The 25,154-nt window shown below is 37.6% G+C and overlaps 1 protein-coding gene across 1 annotated transcript; it reads right to left on the minus strand.

The window, feature by feature from the left end:
* Positions 1-1,164: 1,164 nt before the first annotated feature.
* Positions 1,165-15,694, minus strand: LOC140232102 (fascin-like). The gene is made up of 4 exons (XM_072312250.1): positions 14,875-15,694; positions 10,671-10,857; positions 1,895-2,196; positions 1,165-1,403 (listed from the first exon to the last, which is right to left on the minus strand). Exons 1-4 carry the CDS (start codon positions 15,692-15,694, stop codon positions 1,165-1,167), a joined length of 1,548 nt encoding a protein of 515 aa, XP_072168351.1.
* Between the last annotated feature and the right edge of the window lie 9,460 nt (positions 15,695-25,154).

Raw genomic sequence — 25,154 nt, forward strand, 5'->3', positions numbered from 1 at the left:
CAATCTTTAGTTTTTCATATTTTCTGAAAGAGCAAGTCTTCTTCTACATTATGTTAAAGTTGGGGATCATAAAACTAACAGGAACCTTTGTTTTTAGCAGTTTTCATCAAACACTTTATCGTAGAATAGTGTGATCAGATGTTCCTAATAGAGTCCCCTTTTCATTTCTTAAAAACCCTGTACGCACTCTTCACTTTCAACTCTATATTATAATAACTTTTGAAAGGATAAAGCTACTGCTTTGAAAGTTGGCACTAATTACGGAAAAATTGTGTTAATAAAGCATGCCTAATTTCAGCTTTATCTAATAATTCCGTCATTGTTATTGCTCCGGTGACTAACATCCTGTTTTTGTCCCATTCATAGCACAGCTATATAGTGTGGCTTTGGAAAAGATTAAGCGCTTGAATAGACTTTACTTCAGAGCCTCTTGTCTCAGTTCACACTTTTCCAGAGTGCGTGCTTTCTTTTCAATATTTAGATAGGTTAGGAGAATCCATTTGAATTGAGTTATACATCATTTTAAAGCTTAGAGTCTGCTCTTTAGGAATCTGCCCCTAACTTAAGATCCATGTCTGGCGACTTTTTGATGGCTTTGTGATGCAGGGTCACAAATATAAACCTGAGGGCTGAAGGCACGGGGAGGGTGGGGGAGGGGGAGGGGGTGGCATGTTGGTGTTATGTGGGTGTGTCTGTGTGCATGTGTGTATATTTTCTAGCAAGTGGCCTCTTTTTTTCGAGAAGCAAATTATCTATTATGTTCCTGTTTTGCGGGCCTTTGCGAGAATATGTGTTAAAAAACACACAAAAAGCGGATTTCGTTGGGGGTTTTTTTCGGTTAAAAGAGTTACAATGTTTGACATTAGTTTGCACAATGTTGGTATTACTGCATTTTGTCCTTATAAGGTGTAAGTTGATGTTATTTTGTATTGTATTTGTGTGTAATGCAGTCTGTTTTCGTACGATGTCTTAACTCTTGTTTTTGTTCTGTGAACATTTCTGATTCTTGTGATATGAAATTGAACGAAATTCGAATAAAGAATTATCCCAAAAAAAAAGAATATTGCGATATGCAGAGACTCAGATATTGAGGCTTCGGTGTAAATTCCTCTATACCTTGACGGCCTCGCCACATATTTACGTCAGATGCGATTCCAAAAGTGGTTAATAGAATTCCCACATGGTGTCTTTCGAGAGTGCCTCACCACTGGCGGTTAGGGCGCCACCCTTGTAGCCCTTTAGGTAGTTCATGTCGTTGTTCTGCAATGGTCGCAATGCCAGCAGCGCGCGGCCACACAGCACGTGCATCTCCACGATAAACGAAGTGCGGTTATCTGCGTCGGTGACAATTACGTGTTCGTGCAGAGAATCCAAGCTCCAGTACTTCGTAATTTCTCCTAGCACTTTCATTGGTGATGGGGAAAAATAATGTATGAGGAAAATATGAACGGGATGTCAAGTTAGTTGTGAACGTGTGAAATATCGCATTAAAGTGTATACATTTACATTCTACATACGACGTGTCTGAAAATGAAAGCATTTACATGAAAGTATCATTTCTACATATGCAAACCGTGTGATTGATTGCATAATTCATAAGTCGCTATTGGGTACATAATACTTATCATTAACATGATATATAACAATGAAGAAAACGTTGAAACAAGCAAGTCTCAGGAACATAGTCTCTATGCAATATTTTCTCCTCATAATGGGCAGAGGTGTCAGTGGTTAATTACAAAAAGTGAATAACAGCACATTTTAGCACATTTTGGCAATTGTGTGTGATGCATGTACTTCCGCAACTTGCTCAATGTGTAAAGTCATACATCCACTACGATTTAAAAATGAATTTGATATGGGCTAAGGAAAATGTGGGACATGCTGAGCTCACCTGCAACGCGGTAAGTGTTTGTTTCCGGTTCATAGGTCAGACCGAGGTCGTCAAATTCAGCGGAGTCGCACCTGACCTTGTTTTTCTTTCCGCTCCCCTCGACCTTGATATAGCCGTACTCACCGCGCAGAATCAACCGCGGTCTATTGACCAGTTCGAGAGTCAGCCTCGTAGACTCGTTGATGATGTTTGCGGTCAGATAAGGCCGGCCGCTGTCGTCGATGCGCACGCACTGGCTGGTGTGAGAGTGGCGGAGAACGAACGCGTTGCCGACAAACTCGAACTCGAACTGCTTGGCAGTGCTGTAATGAGAAAGTGGCATCGTATTTTCACGGCATCATGAGGAATATTTACTTTTAACCTGATACATCTGTTCAACTCTTCAACTTAATTCATCTTTACCTTATTGTACTCAGTATAAACATCCTTTCTATCATTAATATCCTGGTCGGTGATATTCGTTTGCCGATGGTTATTCGTCATCTTTCTTGAAGGATCGAACCAGCCTCTGTTTAAAGCTCTAACATGCATAGCAATTACTTAAGATAACTTCAATCACCAAGGAAAACATTTACTTTTAATATTATACCAATTTGGTTTCAAAACATAGGTAAGATTGGCCGCAACGGTTTGTGTGTGTGTGTGTGTGTGTGTGTGTGTGTGTGTGTGTGTGTGTGTGTGTGTGTGTGTGTGTTTGGGGGAGGGTGTACAAGATGAGAAGACTAAAATGCAGCTAGGGCGACCGGTATGCCTCCAACATATAGCACGGTTCTCCTAATGGGTTTAGAGTTCATCTTGACAATGTGAGATGACAGTTTCACATGATTGGCAAAACATTGAAATGATGTGTTTTAAAGTTTGGCACAACCACAAATATATTGAGTGTGTACATTCCTTGATCCAGTTTTCAATCAGATGTCTTTTTTGGCCATTTTCAATTCACTTTTGACTCCTGTCATTTGCCCATGTCCCAAGAATTTCTTCAGATAATCACCAACTGGTAGTATCCAATTTTCACAACAATACTTTGAGATATTTTCAAAATACGGGTAAAATTGCGAAATTTTAAAATTGTCACTTGACCGTTGACCCCCAATGGCCGAAAGTGCCCTGCAAGGCATGGAGGAAGAGCGTAAGTTCAGCGTAATTTATGGATTGCCGAGATATAGGGATAATAGTACAATTTTAAGAATTTGAAGTTGACCTTTTGACTTTGCGTTTGTGCACTCAAAAGTTGATAGGCACAATGTAGACCTACGTCGTCCACTCGAGCATACATTGTATGTCAAGTTTTGTCAGGATACCTCAAATGTTTCTTAAGTTTCGTTAATTGTCCACAAAAGCGATTACGTCCAGATGGATTGGACAACGAAGGAAGGACGAACAAATTATCAAAATACAACATGCCTCCGGCGACACTTAAAGGAGGAGCCATGAGTATTAAATGGGTTATGCAATGAGGCAGAAGTCGCATTGCTATGTCAGTGCATAGATTAGATATTAGCATGCTGACCCTCCCCCCCCCCCTTTATGGTTGAAATAGAAAGTAAAATAAGAAAAACAGCACCAAAAATAGAAATTAAACATAGAAAAACAGCACCAAAACCGAATCGGTCCATGGGATGTTGAGTGTTTCCTTTTTCGCCGGATAATTAGCCCAGTGATGAGTCAGAGTGGAAAGTAACTTCCAGCTGCTGAAGTTATTTGTATAAGATTTACAATCTGATGTTTCTGTAATAGAATAATTATACAGCATAATGACCCATTACTACCCCAGTCTACAGCTGTTTAAATGTATCATGTGCATTATAATTTCTGTTATGATACCACTCGTACACAACGTCATAACAAACTCAATCTGCATAACGAATGCGTGTGATGTAGATACAAAAATGACAACCACGAGATTTATGATTCCTGTTTTTCAGAGGAATGTGGCAACAGGATGAATTATTTGAACTTAAGCAGATTTATATTACCCCATTGACGTGCGACTTTGCAAGTAGCTTTAACTAACTTAGGCATTGACATACGTTTATCGACTACACTTTTATGCTTATTTGAGATCCGTTTTATGTACCACGGTAACCAATACACCATCATACTGCGTCATTTTGAGCCGATTTTGTTGAATTTGTCTCCATTGCTCGCGATTCTGTATTCACCATCCACACGATGGGCACGTTTCTGCAACTAGTTATTCCTTCATTTTGGAATGAACCGAGAGAATATTGTTTCAAGAAATCAATTATTCACGTCAACGGTGCCTGCAAACAATTCATTGTTGCTAGGGCAACGCAAAATACACCTCTTGTTTGCCATGCCCACTGTAAATTTTTGATATATCAGACATTCGTGTGCGGACCGTAAAATTAGCAGCAATGATCTATGAGACCTATTCCGTTTAAAACGCTGAACATGGGAGGGGGGGTCCAAAACAAGATGAAAAGATGATTCAACGGGTTATGCAAAGAGTCAGAGCTTCGGCAATCAGATTGTGATATAAGTGGCTTGTTCTCTCTCTCTCTCTCTCTCTTCACACTTAAACTGTCACCACATGTGATGCAATATGCAGGACATTATAATAATTATCTTCCATCAATAATTTCATAACAGACGTAAAAAGAATTTCTCATTTCATCAGCTTGCAATTTGACACGGTGGTGAACAAATCTTTCTGACAATCTCCGAAACGGTTTATCTAAACTATTCATAGAATTCATAGAATTGTAAAAAAAAAAAAAAAAAAAAAAATAAGAAACAAAAAAGAAACAAAACAAAAAAGAAACATTGTTCAGTGAAGGTTTTTGAATGGCGTGATCATAGACGGCATTTCGAGTAGCCCGACATTTACAGACCAATACCTCAAAAGCATCGGCACAGGCACGCACGCACGAACGTATAACACCTCTCATATTTTGGATTTTTAGAATGAAAAAAAAAAAGAACTCTTTTAAAGGTGATAGGTTGAGAGAGTTCCATGTGATTAAATATGCAGTCCTAACTTTTACAGTATGTTGCCATGTTTGACACTCCATGATATACTATTGGAAAATGAAGTCACTCTTTTATGACGACATTTTCAAAATATTTCCTTTTTTGTGTAATGATGTCACAAAGCAATATTGTAATATCGCGCCCTCCTTCATAATTATGATGACTTCGTGAAATGTCGTAAAACTATTGTGACAACACTTAGCAATTCTTCGTAAGGTCACGGTAGGAACCCTCCACAAAATCGCATCAACCACATGACGTCACGTCTCATTTTCCCTTCTTCTGTTTGCATTTATTATCTTCGTCAAAAATAAAATAATCCCGATGTAATCTCATTTCCTTTGCTCATTTTTCCACTAATAAATTATATTAATTTCTGGTCAGCTTTCTCCTGTTTGCGTCTGTTACATACTCAAAAAGCTGCATCACTTCGGTGAGCCCTCGCATTTATCCCCAGGTTGAATTATCCTTCGGGTTTATGCCAGGATTTGTGTGTGTGTCACACACAAACACACTACTATATCTTTTGACCATCCGAGCATTGAGGATTGAGGGTTTCTTGGACGAACACTGAACAAGGACTTTCATAGCACAGTCGGTAGAGCACCGGGCTAGCAATCCGGAGGTCATTTTCTTTGCTCATTTTCCACGAAAATTATAAACAAAAACAAACGATTATTATATATATCATATATAATTATATATATATATATATATATATATATATATATATATATATATATATATATATATATATATGAATATATCAGTACATAAATGATGAATTGATCCAAAGTATAAAACAAATATTGCTATTTCTAGGTCTTTTCCCCCCAAAAGTTCAAACCAGAAACTCTCAATATATAGTGCGATTGGTGATATACTACGTTTAATGTCGTCATGGACCTATTATCAACGAACGGACTTTCGACAAATCCAACCACTTTGAAGTACGAGATACGGCGCCACCTGATCATGCGCATCTTAATGGCCCGAATTCATGAAGGTGGTACAATTGAAACCATGGTTTAAAACATGGACAAAAACCGTGGTTTTGTATGGGGCGCCAAGTGTCGCATGCCCTATTTCGTTACGAAATCAGTCATTTCGTCGACGACAGGTGAACATTTGTAACTCGATGAAAATTTCGTCGACAAAATGGACGAAATGGCTGATTTATACACAAAAAAAAATGTATATTTCTCTAATTCTGGTGTAATGGCTGATGCGCCTTTTCAGACCTAATCGTCTTTGTATAAAAGCTATTGATGAGAACGCAAACATCAGAACACGACAAATTTCGTATCGTTTGGAAAAAATGTGCGGAAATGTAGAAAATGAGATTACAAATCATACGCTACTGGGTAAAATGTTCACATTCACTGTGAAAAAAGTACCTGCGTTTTGTTGAAATGAAAATGTCTGAGCAATGATATACCAATACATACCACAATTACACAATTACCCATACATTTCCCTTCATTTAAGAGAGGTATTCTCTTCTACGCATTTGGTTCATAGATTTTTCAAAGCTGCGTTGTGCTTTTTCCTCTGCCTGTTGGCGGCAGATATCTCATTAGATCAAAGCAGAGAAGAATGCTTATAATTTTTTAACGCTTTTGACATAAAGAGAGCATTGCATTAATTAACAAAATGATGAATATCCATGTGTAGTAGGTTCATTATATCATCAAGAGGATATCACATAGGCATTTCACAAGTGGTGGTTGGAAGCAGACGACGCAGGGGCAAGCGATATACCATATGTCCCCCCCCCCCCCCAAAAAAAAAAAAATACAACGGGACCCTCCGCAATAATATCTTTAAGATTAGTGAATCAATCTAAATACAAATTCAGAGTATGAAACTATAAACTCATTGCGCACATCTTACAGAAAATCCCATTCAATTTGCTTAAGTGGTCAAAGAGAAATGAGGAATTTTGTAGAGGATGTCAGGAATCTCTTCCCTCCAAGTTCTGTCTGTTGTGTTCACACACAAGAGCATCCAAATGCTAAACTTGGAAGAAGCAGACTCATGACATGCTTTACAACAATTAAATCCACATTTCTCTGAGACCGCTCAACCAAACTGAATGGGGTTTTCTGCAAAAGAGAGCTAAGATGTTATATTTTAAGACCCTGAAGTAGCATTTAGACAGTTTAATCATATTGGGTGTTATCAATGCGAAAATTTAATTGTAATTTTTTGGGGACATGCTGTATATATCTACATGTACGTTGCATAATTGCAATGAGTGATGCATCTTCACAGAGCATCAACCCGACAAAAGATTGCGCAAGTGTTGTCAGTTTGTAGAGTGAATAGGAATTTGGGGATGACTAAAGTTGCTCTGTTTTCTTTTGAGTCATATAGTAAAAACATTGCCTTCACCTGGTAGTCCCCATTAATATAATTGAAATATGCGTTATCCGTTTAAAAGATACAAAAGCGTTTCGTAATCAGCTGTTTGGCTGAATCGCTTTGCAACGTCCATTTCCATATGCATTGTATATAATTTCCCTGTTTATTTGACGGAAATGAAAATAAATTTGAACCTTTGAACCAAATAATGTAGTTCTCCAAGGGATGTACTGGCTGTCCCACTTTACTTCGGTAACTTGAGCGAGGAAGAGGTCATCTCAGCCACAGTACCATGTATCAGTATTGAATCATGCGATAGCTTTCAATCAGTAATCAGGAAGAATATTGATACACCCTTTGGATTCGGACAATGTATTCGATTAGAGCGACTAACTTACGATCATTTTCCCCCCAAGCCCACATTATTTCATTCATCTAACATTGCTACAAACTTTCTTGAATGCAAGATAAGCTCCTGCTTTCATGCAAAAACAATTGCAATGACTAATCAGAGAGAGAATTTGAAGACAACATAAAAAGTCGATTAACGATCGATACTATGTGAAGTTTCGCCGGCACCAGGAGCAGAAATATGATGACATCCTCGTCTGTTCAACCAAGTTACATACATGCACACGTACAAATAGAACGGCGAGCAAAATTCATTGGCCCTGTACCATGTAATTGTATGACGACTGAATCAAACGAATCATGCAGTTTAAATCAATCCAGATGACCGTAAGAAAGCAATTTGTTACCGCTGAAAGTACGTGTGGCTACGAGCACTGTTCGAAGTAAGTGAGAGGCCGATGGAGATGGTCACATACATTGGATCATGAGACTAGCGATGTTTTCCTTCTGCGTAGTCAAAAGTTTAAAGCTGACATATTGATCCGCCCGGGCAGGTAGTACCGAGGAATAACGGATAATTCTCCTATCTGTTAATCGGAGGCCCAGCGTTCGAATCCCGTCAACTGCCTACGTCCTAGCTTGGCCAAGATGTTTTTACCAAGCATGTCCCTCTTAACCTTGGTGTATGCACTAGCCATCCTGAAGCAGCTACCTTAGATTAGAATAATGATAATAATGATAATAATAATAATGATAATAATAATAATAATAATAATAACAATAACAATAATAGTGATAATAATGATAATAATAATAATAATGATAATAATTATAACAATGATAATAATAATAATAATAATAATTCCATCTTCTTCTTGCCTCTCCTTCTCTCACACTCCTTTTTGTTTCCTTCTATTTTAACACAAATACTCCTTTCTCCTACAATGCGTCTCTTTCCTACTTTCCTTTCCAAATACAGTTGCACGCACTCTCTCCCTCCCTCCCTTTCTCTTTCTTTTTCTATTTCTTTAATCATATTATTTAGTTACCGTTATCATGAACATCACTTCTGTTTTGTTCATCAGGTTTATCTATAGAGATCTAGAATCTCCACCTCATTCTTCAAGTATTTTGCAAACACCTCAGGAGAGTCATTTTGTCTATACGGACCTACAACTATTTATTTTTCTGCTGAAAACTGATTTAATTCTATCTATCTATCTATCTATCTATCTATCTATCTATCTATCTATCTATCTACCCATCCATCTATTTATCTATCTATATAGGTAGCTAGCTAGCTAGCTAGCTTCCTGGCACACTGTCATATCTGTCATATCTATAACCACTGTCATATTATCTTCTGATCTATCTCTTATTCAATCTTTCTATCTATCTTCCCTTCCCATCTCTATCTGCTGTGGTATACAATATGCCTATATGCCCATACATATCTGTCCTGTCTGTATTCTGATGTAACTTGCTTGATTTCAGGGTGTTTACTGTTATGTATTTAGTACAAGTGTACTCTCCAGCTGCCAGTAAGTGATGGGAGGGTGGGGAGGGTTTGATAATGCTATACCTGGAAGAGGACCTCGAGTGTAACAAGGCCGAGTACGTTAATACTGAACGAACCTCATGAAAAAGCATTAGAGACTACTGTATACGACTGGAACCATGGGTTTCAGACGTGGTGAAGTTATGTGTGCAATCATGTTTGTGTGTGTGTGTGTGTGTGTGTGTGTGTCTGTCTGTCTGTCTCTGTGTGTGTGTGTGTGTGTGTGTGTGTGTGTGTGTGTGTGTGTGTGTGTGTGTGTGTGTATGTGCTTGTTTTCACAAGTGGATGGCTGCAGATGAAGTGCTGATGACAGTACCTTGTGTACAACGCTAAACTTACCTCGGGAAAAAGGAAATAATCTATGCAGATAATGGCGACGAATCCTGAATTCGGAGCTAGGTGGGGGTTTAGGCAATAAAAGCGTGGGAGTGCTAGTCATGTGATCAAATTAACACACCTACAGAGTTGGTTGCTTCATTTTGCTCAATTGCTCTGTGGGAACATCTTTCCAATCTAATTGAAACCTCAGATTTCCGTTCATGCACGGTACACCTCACTGCGTTTGGTTATCACTAATGAACGAGAGCAGAGGCTGATATCGTTAAAAATAAATGCTTGATGGATTTGGAAATGAAGAACATGGATGGATTAAAAAAAAACAACAACAGTATGTCATGAGTCTATTTGTTTCGCACCCATACATATTCCTGTCTGCATCAGGCAGTGAATTGTGAACTCAAGTCACTTGGTAAGACAGATTATGATATTATGGTACCACTTCTCCTAGCCAACACATACATCTTGAAATAACTTGTTGCAATACGTTATGCCTAATTCGATGGTATGATTAATGTCCAAGACTGGGGTCATAGCAAGCGTAATTTTTTCTTCATCTTTATCTTGCTGTGACAAATACAAACTTTTCATGAGATGTACCCCATAACTTCTTCCTATACTTTGTCACGATGAAACACTATGAATATGAGAAGCATTTGCAGAACATGTTTAAGAAAATTATACATTATGTAAATGTGATTATGTTATAGGCATGACAACTCGTGACAGAAATATTCAGCGCTTCTCTTCGCTTTTTTTTTTCTGCGAAAGACCAGGAATTAGTCTTCGCAATCGCGCAGGCGTAGTGAAAACTGAGCACAATCATGCACGATAAAGTCAGTTGAGCGGATTCAAAGTGGAACAGGACAATATGAGGCATTATTAACAACTTTTTAGTATCAAGTTGCATTCTGACCTGAGATGATTGTTTTTCAAAACATGTTGTCACATCTTAACGAAACGCGGCCCCCTCGGCGTATAACTTGTCAATATGGCGTCCTATACCAAAGGTATTTTAAACACGTAAAGAAAAGAGAGACATGAGAGAGATTATGTGTGTGTGTATGTGTGTGTGTGTGTGTGTGTGTGTGTGTGTGTGTGTGTGTGTGTGTGTGTGTGTGTGTGTGTGTGTGTGTGTATATATATATATATATAGTGTGTGGATCTTACTGCGTAGCTGCTTTGGACACGCAAAGCTTGCCCTCCGTGTCGACAATCAGGTATCTATTATCTGCCGTGGTGAGCGCCCACTTGGAGTTTGGCGTGGTAGAGAGGCTGAGCGGGGAGAGTTCGAATATGGTCTCGTCCTCGTGATCCTCGCATTTGCTGGCCTCGATCGACACGAGTTCTGAACAGCCTGCAAATATGAAGGAGAATATTACGATATTTTAATTGCTCATCTGTTGTTGAAATCGTCAATCCGGTGGACAAAATGTTTTCCGGGGGATAAAATGTTGACAAAGGTTTTCGTTATTAGAGGAGTGTGTATACTCGGTTTAAGGGCCGAACAAAACGAACAAACAACGTACGTGGGGCAATTATGTACAGGACAGTCGGGGGTGCGCAAACGCATGAGAAACGAATATGAACCGTATGCTCACAAGACAAAACGCACGAGGAACAATTGCGTGACGCATGAGACGTGCATCGATTGTCAGAGAACCGTGCGTATGCTTTTGATGAGCTGTACATAGCCGTTCCATCCGTTCCATCTGTTGCAGCAACGGACTCTACAGGAGGCCTAACGGATGAAAATGTATACTATGGAAAACGACAAAGTATACAGCACAGATAGAGGAGAAACGTACATCTTTCAGAAAAGGGTCAGATTGTGCTATCCGTTTTGGCGGGGAAAAAAAAAACCCAACAAACTTTGTGCATTTGCAAAGTTTTCTGGCCCCTCTGACGGAAATCACCAGAATATTATAAAAAAAAAAAAACGTCCATCCAAAGAATGAAAATGACATGAAACGCATATAAACGGATGCCACAAGTCCACATTCATTTCCCACGCGCGTTTGCCTTATTCGGTAAAGTGTGACAGGGGCAGTGATTAAAACCAAGGGTGTGTCACGACTATCATTGATATAAACAATGTTTCAAAACGCCGACTCAAATCGCACAAAAATGTGCGTTTACGATCGGTGATTCTCTCTGAACATGGGAAGCAAAATCACGTATAAAGATTCTGACGTCACCTCAACTCTTTTCCTATTCACAGGAAGTAGACAGGAATATATGCTGATCAGCTTACTACAATAGGGGTTTATAGTTTTGCAGCAATGCACAGTGCATATTTGCAAAATACTGGATCTTTCTCGAGCTCGAAAAAAAAAATAGCATAAACCAAACAGCACATACCTTATTGCCACTTTGTTCAGCCTTTTCGGATAAGCATTTCAAAACGCTGATCTTGCCTTAGCAAATTGTTCACAAACACACCCTTATTTATATATGCAAGGATATTATATACTTTCTTACACTACTTGTTCAAGACGATTATGATATTATTACCATCCCAACATTGCCAGCTGTCCTGTACACATAACCTATGAGAGAAAAGTTCTAAGATCACCTGTCTCAAATATTTTCCATGAAGCACATTCGATTCAATTGACGATTTTTTTTCTACCCTTTCATGTTTTAGTGTGACACAAAACCAACCAAATTGATGGTTTAGAGTGTAACAATTAAAAGAAAACATAGAAAGAAATGGGGTACAGGAAACACGTGATGAAAATAGCATCAAATTGCAACAATTCACAAGTAGAAAGATCTTCTGGTGTAAAGTAAACAAATATGCAAACTTACTGAATAGAATGCTTCGGTACATAGCGCTTTAACCATGTGGGGTACATTCACACGTACCTAATATCATTTGTAACTGCTGTTTATATGCAAAATATTGTCCCTTCTCCTCTTTCTCTCTCTCTCTCTCTCTCTTCCTCTATATATCTATCTCTTTTAGAGTATTCTTTGGAACGATGAAACTACACGCGAAATGTCTAACAAAAATGTAAAAATGTCCCTTTCATTAAACAGACAAAAATACAGCGAAATATGTCTCTTAGTACCAAAGGCTAGGCAATGGATTCCAGCTTACGGCTGCCATGCATGGTATTAAAAAGAAAATAGTTATTTGCCATGAAGAAAACTAATTGCCTTTCCAAGCCCATCAGGCTGCATTATAGTGATTGCGATGCACATTATTGTGTGATCTTGAACATTAACGAAAGCAAGATGTTAAGAAAAGCTTGATAGTAGAACTCAATTCTCTTTTGCTCTTACAGTACTCCATTGCTCCTACAGATACGTGCTGTATAATACCCGATGACGGCCTCTTGCACTCGTACCTTGAAAATAATGTCAATGTTCCCACGTATGTTATTTTCTTTTATGAGCCTATATGTCTATTACGTTATGAGTAACAGTAGAAATCTCTCATTGTGTCATTTTAGTAATAACGACAACAACAACGACAATAATAATGATAGTAATAATAATAGTAATAATAATAACAAAAGAATAATGATAATGATAACAATTTTCATTGCTAATTTGGTACTAATATACTGCACTCTGTGAAATTTGCACAAGTAGACCAATTACTTTGAATTGAAACTGAAACTGGTAAGTAAAAATATAAAGAAAAAACACAACCGGACATCACAAAGCGACACCTAAGGCATGTATGTGCGTGAGTATGCTTGAATGTTCGTGAATGGGATACATAATATGAACACAAACTCGTGATAACATATGAATACGTGGTTGAACTTTACATCGCTCATTTATGCATGATGACGAGCTAGTCTTTTGTCGACTCACCGTCCATTTCATTGTGGTTATCAACAGGATTGCGCTGGGGAAGCAGGCGACAGTAGTTTGATATCTGCACCAGATAGTGCATGTGCTTTCCTTGGTTGTCCGTCACGCGCCGACCAGCGTGCAGTTTAACTACCTATTTTCTATGGCTGTTATAAGGCAGTGTTTAAGCGTTCTCATTGTTTCAAAACAGCAAATTATTGGCACTCTATTATTTCTACCTAGTCTATATGACTATTTCAAAGTAGCGCTTAAGCGTTCTCATTAATTCAAAGCATCGAATTATTCAGACTTTATACTTTGTTTTGTTTTGCTCTCCCAGAAGAGGACGTGTGAAACAGATCTCTGCTGGCAGAAAGTCACCTTTTCCCCCAACATAAAACAAGTACGATTTCATGCCATATCGACTTGATATTCACGCAAAAATTATACGCAAAACATTACATCCGACGCATGATTCAAGGCTTAGTTTTATATCAAGTTGGCTTTAGAGAGTCGGCTTTCTTTGGGCTTGCCAATGATCGCAGCAATGTGATGTACTTTGATTGGCCATAAAGTCCTATAAGCATGATAAGTGAAGGGTGCTGGGCATATAACTCGGTAGTTGACAGTGGTATGTGAACTACAGGTTGATGAAGATATAGATGGTGCGTATTTTGGTCCATGGACAATGCAATATATTGCTCTTCTATACACAATGAGAATGGGTAGTTCCTTGTTTGGGATGCATTTTATTTATTTTATTTTTTTTTTTAGTCTTCCATGCCATTTGCTTTTATCAATGAGTCGTCCAATTTCATTTCATGCAAATCAATTTTTCTATGGGAAGACCACGGTGAAATACATCAAATCAAATCAAATTGAATCGAATCGGAGACAAATTTAGCCTGTACCAGGAAGCTAATGTAATACAGTCAAATAATAAGAGCAATCTTACAGGTAAAGATTTATAGTATAATAGCAGTAATATTCGTTTTATTTGATTTCTGTTCATGAACGTTCTTACAATTTTTACGATTGTTAAGGTTTGTTTGTTGTCGTTTTTTTACGTATGTACCAGTGTGTTTTTACGAAATATCACTGAGAGTATAGCTATACTTTAAATTCGTTCTCTTCAAGGCACCTCCGATTGTTGGAAATGGCTTTGCCTGCATCGATTGCGGGATGGGGCAAACGGAAGCCGTCACGCACACCGTATAGATACTACCGGCGATGAAGGGGAAACCTAGGTGTGTGAGATTTCATCGCATTTCTTACAACTAGTTCGTTACATATTGGATATGACTTACACTTTTTCCATCTTATGCAAATAACCTATTCCAACCATCAAAGTTTGAACACACTATTTTGTTCTTTTAAATGCAGCTCATGTTGATCACATGGAAATCTTAACACAATCTTGACATAATTATTTAAAGCATTAATTTCCACTACTTGGTCAAAAAGATGACCAAGAATTAACAGCCACAATAAAGTAGACACAAAATTTACGCTGTATGTTTATGAAGTATCTCATGATTGCATAATGACTTCGCCTTAAGTAGGTTACCTTCTTTAGCAAATAATTTCATCCAGGTACCCTTGACGTTTTGATGAAATGTAACATGGGGATAACTGAGTTTAATGTCGAAGGTGGCACGGTCCTTCCCGGTAGTACTAAGCAGACGGCCTCGAGTGTTGACAGAGAGATAATGGCCGGAGTAGTCCTTTAATCTCACTCGATCTCCGGTCACTTCCAGAACAAAAAGGCACTGTGGACAGCAGTCCCGCATCATCCTTCCCTCTCGACTCAGATACTTTCCCTCGGCGTCTTGGAAGTAGCCATAGCCCTCGGTGTATTTCAAAGTAAATAGCGCGTTACTCTGCCAAGGGACAGTGGTGTCAAAGGCCAGCCTGCCGGCATGCACACGGCCGTAGCACTGCTTGGCTTCGCTGAAGAGGCATACATGGGGATGTATAACCAGCCTAACGTACCACTTCTGATCCATCTTCTGCATCTGTTGCTTCTTACACAGAACTTTCTTGTTCTTGCTCGAGAGGCACATATCTTGGGCAACATTTCGGAGAAGCCAGCCACCGCTACCGCAGTAGCCCACGTCGATTTCAAACCGTTGTTCTTCCTTGGGCTCCTCTGCGTCCACAGACACCTTGCCGGACTTGTCAACCGTCAAATAATGACCATTGGTAGAGTAGATGGCGTAAACAGACGACAAGGATCCGTCCCCTTCCGGCGCAGAACTCTCCAGAGTCCACTGTTGACCCTTTGGCAGTCTTTTTGCTGCGTTGTCAAGACTGACATTCCCGTCATAATCCGTCGTCAAATACTTTCCTGACGACGACAGCAAAGCTATCTTGTAAGCGCGCGACATGTTTCACTCAGTCTGCCGAAAGGCGCTTCGCAGGGTTTGCGTTCCTGCACGTTTCACCGGACTGCGACCTAACTGAGAAGAGGAATATGCAATATCAATCTATTCTCCTCGTCCATCATTGCATATTTGATTCTTGCACCAATTCAATTTCCCAGTTAATATTAATTGGTCAGCAACAAAACGACGAGCAGACATTGCATGATTAATGAACTCAAGCATCTCGAAGTATCCAGTTTAAAAAGTGATGTTTTTCTGGTATTTTTGTCTTTCTTCTTGCAAGAAACGTTTAGTTTCAATCTAGAAAATGTGAGGCTCTCTATTCCTTTGACAAACGATTAAAGACAGACATCCTTTTCATGAGACGGAGCACGTAATTTCACATAGATATGGTGGTGCGTTTTTTTTTCCCCCATTTTCTAGGTAGTTCCAGAGGAGGAGCAAGCCACTGACGCAGCGCATGAGTGAAACAGGTTGTACGATCGGCATTTATCGGACGCCGGATAATTATGGTGACGATGAAGCGGAGCGGGATGCTGCAGAGTCTCGTTTCCATGACAACAGGATGTAATCGCGAGATCAACTCGGCGAAACAACCGGCGGCCCACTGGAAAACTGCGAAGGTGTACAACAAAAGCTTTTATTCATGCAAAATTGAGGGAGGTGGAAAGTGAGTCCATGCGGTCGCATAAAGAGTAATTGATCTTTCCCAGCAACCCCACCCCGTTTCTCCTCTCATGCTCTCCACGCATTCGCTTCTCTTCTTCCCATTATCAATCTATATCTATCAATTTTCCTGTCTTTTCTCTCTCCCTCTCTCTCTCTCTCCCTCTCTATTTTTCCCCGATGACTGAGATTAATACATTCACACTCGCAAACAGTCTTTTGCACTTACTTGCATTCTTCTTTTGAGCCTTTTTTTGATAATAACATTTCATTTTATTTAAGCCTTGAAATCCTTATTAGATATCTTTTCGTTTCTGAATGATGGTTTTCGAAAAACTTACAAGAACTCCGATTCATTTTTATCGGGCAATTCGTAAAAGAATAACCTATAATTTTTTCGATTTGTTGAAAAATGTGAGACCTAATTAACTGACCCTGTCAGAAAATCCAACATAGGCAGATAAGTATGGCCCTATCTTAATTTTGCTACATACTAATAATTTCCGAAATTTAATTTTTTTTTTATTATAATAACTATAACGTCAATAAACATAATAGGAGAAATTGTCCGACATTCTTTAAAACACTTGCATTTGATAACCATCCACTATTTGGAGACTATATTGTCCATTGTCTTTTAGTTCACTTTAGCCATTAGAGATCAAAAAGGCACAACCCTACTGAAAAAACAAAACAATTACATCAACAGCTATGAATGCTCTATTAAAGGGGATATATTAAAGGTAGGGGATACCTTCTACAGACCTCCCAAAATGCAGCAAAACATTAAATATGAACCTCAGGGGACTTGTTTAGGCCACTGCTGAGAAATTTGGAAGTCAACAGTTATCTACAATTTGAATAATGCACAAAACTCAACTACTCAGTAGTTCTGTGTGTCAGCCACACTTAAGCCTTTTTGTTGCAGTCTTCTGTATTTTTTTATCTATAAACACAAATCTAAAAGTATAAGAGCTGATGTAATAACATATAGAGAGTGTAGCAAGAATGTATATAGAAATGTTTGTAAGTTTTGATGAACTTTCTTCACAAAATATACATGATGGACACACATGCAGTGCATGGGTCTGCAAATGTAGCCTAGTGATGTACTGGAATTTACGGTGAGCCCCGAAAAAAATTCAATTCAAAATCTAACGGTCAATAAAAATGTACTAAATGTTACCTTCCACTTTCAATACTTTATGGGAGTTTCTAAAATGATACTCTCGTCAACATACCACGTATTTATACAACTCTTCATTTAAGGACTGCAAATGGGATTCCCTACCTTTAAAGTGGAATACAAGAGGAAATCTCGTGATATCGCGTCATTCAATTAGAGCAGCGAAATTATGAAAAGTCCACTCGGAGCGAGAGGAATCTAGTGACAACAAAGTGAGAACAAAAGAACGACAATGGCTTGATGGTGGCAGCCTTAATGAGTGGACTCCTTACCCGTCACTTTTGCTCTCTCCCTCTCTTCCACTCTCATCCCCCTCTCTTTCTCTCTCTCTCTGTTCCATCAGTTTTTGCATTTCATCCCTCATCGTGTGAGGATTACGCCGTAAAGATCTTTCGAGAACCATAATCAATCACTCACGACCTGCTAATTTGCAAAATTGAGTCCGATCGGCGACGGCGATATTATCCACGTTGATACAAACGAGGGAGAGCGTGACCATGAAATACTATGTCCGAACGCGGCACACGATGCAATATCTCGCAGGATGTGGAACAGTGTTTGCAGTGCAGATCGACACAACTTGAATCATTGAAAACAAATTATTGATTACCTCGTGATATCGTCCATCGCCCTGAATCCCTTCGATTAATTGGAAAATAGAGACTTTGCTTTTAACACTCTCTTTTAACTCAACTGCCCAAGAGAGGCTGAACAAAATTCCGACACACAAAATCCTCCTTTCTGTTCGAGGCCAAAAACGCCCCCTTGTTTATTTCCTTGTGTGCGTATGTGTGTGTGTGTGTGTGTGTTCATGTAATTGAGCAAAATTGCATTTTGCGTTTATAAGCTTTTCTCTTCTTGCTTATTTGACCTGATGATGACATATTTTATCTTCTATTTGGTTTTGTTTTGTTGTTTTTGTTTGTTTGTTTGTTTTCATTTGTTTTTTGTTGTTGTTGCTTTTTTGGCTTTCTCCGTTTTGTTTGTTTGTTTGTATGCTTGTTGGCTGGTTTCTTGTAGTTTTTTTTTTTTTTTTTTTTTGTTGTTGTTGTTGTTTTTGTGTGTGATTTCCACATTTTGCTCCTGACAGCTAGTTCAGTGTATTTTGGGAAGACAATTAGGAACAAACCCTTAGGAAGGACTCAGTTTATGCAAAAGTAAACCTTCATCTGTCAGCGACGTTTTACACCCGCCGAGACAAAAAGACTATTAATAGCCCACACCATTCGTTACAGAATAGCCTACCTGACCAAACCATCAAGTGTACTTCTCTAGATTTTAAGGACGCGTAGGCAGAAGGAAGAGGGGCGACATTTTCAACTCCGACAGGAGGACAGGAACAGGTTTAGCTGCACACCTAATAATTAATACTGCACATATCTCCTCATAGAAAATGTTCTCAACATACACTGAGTTCTATACATGCCTGCACCCAGTACCTCACACCATGCCAGTAGACTAATACATTACAGGGTGGCCTTTACTTTATCGAAAGAAGAAGAAGGCACTCCGCTGTCTCCCTCCAATGTATTCCTGTCTAAAACTATCAAAATATGCAAAAGAAAAGTGTTCTCTTTCTGAAATTGAATTTTCCCCCTTTGATTTGTAAGATTTGTAAGATTTGTAAGATTTTATTGACTCTATCGACCCCCTCTCGGGGTATGAGAGTACAAACATATTTACAATATATGAATACAAAAATGTAAATGATAATGTACATGTACATATGAAAAAACAGATATAAATAAACATGTTTACAAAACAAAGCGTAAAGGACGTTTAACTACTCTACCACTACGTGTACACACATTCACATCTACTTTGCTTTCTACAAAACTACTGCCTTTCTTCTTTGGTTTTGAAGAAAACTGAGACATAATTATTTTGACAAATTTGGCTAGTTTTTTCAAATGGCAAGCATTAGCTGAATTGAATAGTTTTGCCATATGTAATGCACTTGGTCTACTGGCCGTCAAGCTACTACGTAAATACAATAGTCTCTCTTTGTGGAAAAAGGGATAAACAAAGCTATAATGAAATTCATCCCCCATATCTGCAGATGAACATATAGTACAATGCAATTCATCTGTCAGGCTTGCATCAAACCTGCCCTTATTAACGGGTAATCCATTAGATCTACATGTGAATTTACTTTAAGTAATATAATCTTTCCTTACACAGGACCTGTAAATACTTCTCAAACATCAAATCATCCTTAAATATTCTATAATTTATACAAATTCTATTTGACCATGTGGCTTCTTTCCACTCTTGACTAAACATATCAAAAAGTCTAAGTTTTGAAGCGTGTGAAATCCATGCAGCACTAAATCCACCCCCTTGTGCTAACCACACATTCCCTAGCCCTACATAATAAAAAAAATATTTGCGATAAATAATAACCATTGTGATTTTGACGGAGAGTGTATGTCTCCTTGTAAATGCAGAAGAAATTTCAAAATTGTACATGAGTGTTTGGTTTATTTTCCCTTAACTAATCTCAACCAGAATCCAATCATTCGACATTCAATATGGTTCAAAATTACCCCACGTCCAGTTTCACTATACAATCAGGAGTAAATTTGTTCAGAAGCAAAACTTTTCTGAAGAATTTTCTATGGAAAACTTCAATTTGGTCTATGCACTCATAACCCCAGACTTCACAACCATAGAGTAAAACATGTAAAACAAGATGATCAAATAAATGACACTGTGTGTGTCCACAGAGAGCGGTAACTTTTTAGCCTTGACAAACACGATATAAAGTGCTTTTGTAGATTGTGTGACTTGTTTAGAAATTGCCTTTTTAAAGCTACCATTATAATTAAATTTTCCCCCAAGGTACACAAAGTCATCTACAACCTCAAGTGGATCACCAGCATAAACAAATTTAGGAATTCTTCTAACCTTTCCACGGGAGAAAATAGCAATTTTAGTCTTGCTAGCATTAACAGTCAAGCGCCATGTCTGACAATAACTATCCACAGCATCAAGAGTATCCGGAGTTTCTGCTAAAATTATTGTATCATCTGCATGAAGTAAGCAAGAAAGATCTAAAGCTTTTTAACATTATCAGGTAAATCTCACTTTCCAAATATTTCAGTCCACCATATGATTTTCTAATGTATTCTTGAATATCATTTAGACAAATGGTAAATAAAAGTTGGGATAGGTTTTCACCCCGTGTGATTGTAGGCACGACGTACCGGCATAGTAAACACGAAGTTGGTTAATTGAAGGGGCACAATAATAATGCGTCTGTACCCTTGACGGCCTCTCACTATTACGATTGCGTGTCCTCAATAGTAGCGAATTTGGTACCAAACATCCATTACATTTTGCCTACAGAAAAAAAAACATTGAAGAAGTCCAGTCAAGCGACAAAAGCGTCCTTTCCGTGTTTCTTCCTTTGTCCTGTTGTCAAGAGCAAACATATACGAGTTTATTTGTTTGATTTCCCATCTGAGAAAATGGCCAGATAGCCCACATTATTTAGCTGCAATAGCTGCACAGGTGACATGTTGTGCAGCTCACAGGTCAGTGAGGCATCATGGACCTGATACATGGAATGCTTTTCCCCGACTCCCTAAAAACACGAACATGTCTGTTTTCTTTCAAACCTAGTTGAAAGAAATATATTTTAACTCAATATATTTAGTAAAATGAAATATAAAAATTGATGTAAATCTTTTTATGTTTTGATCTCAATTCATCAGTATTATTTTATTGATATATATAAAAGAATAATAAATGGCCCGACACAAACAATGAATTCATCTTTATTGCACTCCCACAGCACTCACTAACATCTTTTTTCCCTCTAAAGCATGCTATTGTAAATAGTAGAACAAAAAATAAAGCTGTACTTTTTATGAGAGGCAAACCTGAGTCATATATCTCAATGAGGCCATCAGCCTAGTCTAGCTTCTGTCACTTGAATGGAATTTACTTTGAGGCAAATAGATCCATGGCACCGAATTCGTCATTTTGAGGACACACAGTTTTGATATAGTGAGATGCCTAAAAGGGTATAAACGCATTATCATTGTGCCCCTTCGATTAACCAACTTCGTGTTTACTATGCCGGTATGACGTGCCCAACCAAGGGTAAAAAAAAAAAGAATTGAAGAAAATGACTCCCTCAGCACCACAAAAAAGTGAAAAACAACCTAATAACGGGAGGTACATTGGTATGTTTGTGCACATATAAGTGCAATTTCGAATGAATTGTATATTCATGCATTTAAGGTCTTCTTAAAAATATTTCAGTATTATTTATTTTTTTTTTGGTAATTGTAATATTTGATGTTACTTTTAGAGTATATGTATATTATTTTGTATATGATTTCAAACAGCATTTGTATTTTTCTCTTTTGTTTCAATTTTGTCCCTAGTGGTCAGCGCCAGTGTGCATGAACTTAGTTTTATTCAAGCAGGAGCTTTAGTGGTTCCAGCAGAAAATGAGCTTAACTAAGTACTCTTAAGCTGATCCGTGCATTCTGCATATTGCACTGTACACTCTTTTTAGGATGTGAAATATCGGCACAGAAATCGGTAAATTTGAGAATTTGATGAAATATATAATTGTTTGTGTTTTGTGGGTCTCAACTATTTCATTAAATCCCTCTTAAGATATTTACTGGATGGTTGGGAGAAGTTGTTGGGTTTTTTTTATGTCGACTTATCCTTTTTTTCCCTATGAAAAACTTGTTCTTTGTGCCCAACTCAACGTGTGTATTTGACCGTTGAGGCAATAGTCAAGTTGAGGACCCAAAAAAGGTGAAATGGGTCAACAGAGTCATTATTGATTTTTTCATATTTTCTGAAAGAGCTATCCTTCTACTTTATTCTTTAGTTTGGGATCAAAACATTGTTGGGAAAGTGTTTTTTTTTTTTTCAGCAGTTTTTCTACAACCCTTTTATGGGGGAGAATAGAATGATCGGGTATGTCTTAGTGTCCCCTTTTCATTTCTTCAAATCCTTTACATATTCTTCACTTTCAAGTCTAATAACTTTTGAAAGGATATTACCACTGCTTTGAAAGTTAGCATTAATCATGGACAGAATACGTTAATAGAACATGCTACATTTAAGCTTAATCTAATAATCTCTTCATTGTTGTTGCTCCGGTGGTTTACATCCTGTGTTTTGTCCCTTTCCTCACACAGCTAGCGCAGCTTGGTAAAGATTAAGCGCTTGAATAGACCCTGTACTTCAGAGCCTCTTTTTCTCAGTTCACACTTTTTTCAGAGTGTGGGCTTTCTATTCAATATTTATATAGGTTAGGAGAATCTATTTGAATTGAGTTATACATCATTTTAAAACTTAGAGTTATTGCTTATTTATACTATACTGCTACTACTGTTTCATCATTTTCACTGCCAATGTATGTCATAATATTGCTGCTCCGTTGTAGTTAATGCCATGTTGCTGTCTATATTCCCTTTGATTTTCTTTTGGTTCATTTTGCCTTGCTTTTGTCTTATTCTGTTCAAATACTTGCAAATTTGGTGCTTTTTTGCTTTTTTTTTTTTGTTTACATCCCAAGCCCTTTATGTATGAAAAAGAAATTCAGAAATAAAATCAAAAACAAATCAAATTAATCAAATCAAATCAAATCAAAAAGACCGGTAACTCGTTCGAAAACTCGGGAGAATTAAAGGCAAAGTTAACATACTGCAACGTCTGCCAGCAGTCATTCCTCCGTCATCACACCTTTCCATGAAAATAATGCAGCACCCACCATGTACGAAGCCGAGCCCACTTCACGTTATATATATATATATATATATATATATATATATATATATACAGATCCCGCCAAACTTGCATTATCTATACATGTACTAATACTAGCAAAATGATGATAATCCATTAAAAGATTGTAAGTGTATGTGCGTTCGCGACCAGACACAATTCCAAGGGAAAATCAAAATAGTTGACATTAGGCGTTAGGTGTGAAAATGTTCAGAATATTAATGTCCTTTGGTTACATGTTTGATTTTGATCTCTTTATGTTTTTATTTTGATTTCTTTCATTGGTTTCTTCACTAGTGTTGTGCACCTAGACACCAAGAACTCTTTCAAACATAAAATAGTTTACACTCTAACTACCCAATGTCTGTGGTCAATATTATAAAACTTCTTCTATAATAAACTTGTTCTTTAAAGTTGTGCAGCTCCTTTTTGCTTTTATGAAGTAGTACATCTTTTGAATTCACCAGTATGTTTGCAATTTGCCAAATGTAATTGATTTACATAAAAGCACTATATACACAAACACACAAACATGCGACCAAAAAAAGTTGGAAAATATCTATTAACAATTATATCTTACAACAATTAGTGATTAAGCCATAGAACTTGTATCTGATTCACTGTCATAATGTGGCAATGAATGGGAATATGTTATATGAAATTCATTAAATTGAGATGATGAACCTAATGTCGTGGAATGATGTGCATGACTTTTCACTAACTGCGAAATTGTTGAATACATGCAAGAAATTGTGTATATATATATATATATATATATATATATATATATATGTATATATATAAGGTATATGTATGTATATATATATATGTATATATATATATATATATATGAGATATGGCAAAAATATTATATATATATATATATATATATATATATATATATATATATATATATATTATAATGTATAAGCAGTGAAAACAGACCACACGTAAAATGTTATGAGGCAAGAAATAGGCAAATTTGCGAATGAGAGACCAGTGGTTTCAGACACTTTCTTCTTAACGTCAGCCATGAGAAATTTCCAGGATAACTTTGAATCGATGAACTTTGGTTTTATGAACATTAGACATTTCATCATTATTTAAATGAAATGAATAGAATGGATATGAATAGAGTATAACATCATTTGCTATTCAAGGATATCAAATAAACGTGAAACAGACACATACTTCTTCTTCTGTTCTATGATGCAATACAACGGGATGGATTATGGCCTTATAGGTTGATATCTAAGCTGCGGATCCTGTTCAAGGCGGCATCACTTGCTTGACCAAGTTTTTTAAGCCCGCCTGTGAACTGCTGCAGGTGGCAGTATTCTATGATGCAACGAAGGGTTTTAGGTCAGGATGGCCGCAGTCATTTCATGTTAGAAGGAGAAATTTCAAATCGCTTATCATATAAATGTTTTTATTTCCTTTGACATTAACCAGAGTGTGTTAACAGAATAGAATTGAGTAATACTTATATGTCAAGGTTTTAGAATAACGCCATCTAACAAGTATTACTTTCCTGTTGATGATCAATTTCAATGAACAGTAGATCGCAAGTTTATATCCGAACAATTCGTCAGATCTCTCATTATAAGATAATGCGTTATTCAAACAAAGTGCAAAATCTCCACCTGTTCTATTGCATCTATTTCTACATGGTAGTATGTATAATCTGGTATGTTAGTTTAGGTAGACTCGAGTCTTTCAGCCACATTTCGGAAAATCCGACATCGAATGAAAAAAATGGATGTGAACTTTTTATGATTCTATGTGTCTCCGAATTCATGTGATCAAGCAGGAATACTAGCTGATATCTTTTTTATTCTTGTTCCACATTCCACA

The sequence above is a fragment of the Diadema setosum genome, chromosome 8 (assembly GCF_964275005.1).
Source record: "Diadema setosum chromosome 8, eeDiaSeto1, whole genome shotgun sequence".
In the NCBI taxonomy this organism is placed as follows: Eukaryota; Metazoa; Echinodermata; class Echinoidea; order Diadematoida; family Diadematidae; genus Diadema; species Diadema setosum.

Excerpts from the sequence above, each read along its gene's own strand:
- LOC140232102 (XM_072312250.1), bottom strand. The coding sequence starts at position 15,694 with ATGTCGCGCGCTTACAAGATAGCTTTGCTGTCGTCGTCAGGAAAGTAT. Across the intron at positions 10,858-14,874 it reads GAAATTATTTGCTAAAGAAG|GCTGTTCAGAACTCGTGTCG; the intron begins GTAACCTACTTA and ends TCATATTTGCAG. Across the intron at positions 1,404-1,894 it reads AAACACTTACCGCGTTGCAG|TGCTAGGAGAAATTACGAAG; the intron begins GTGAGCTCAGCA and ends CACCAATGAAAG.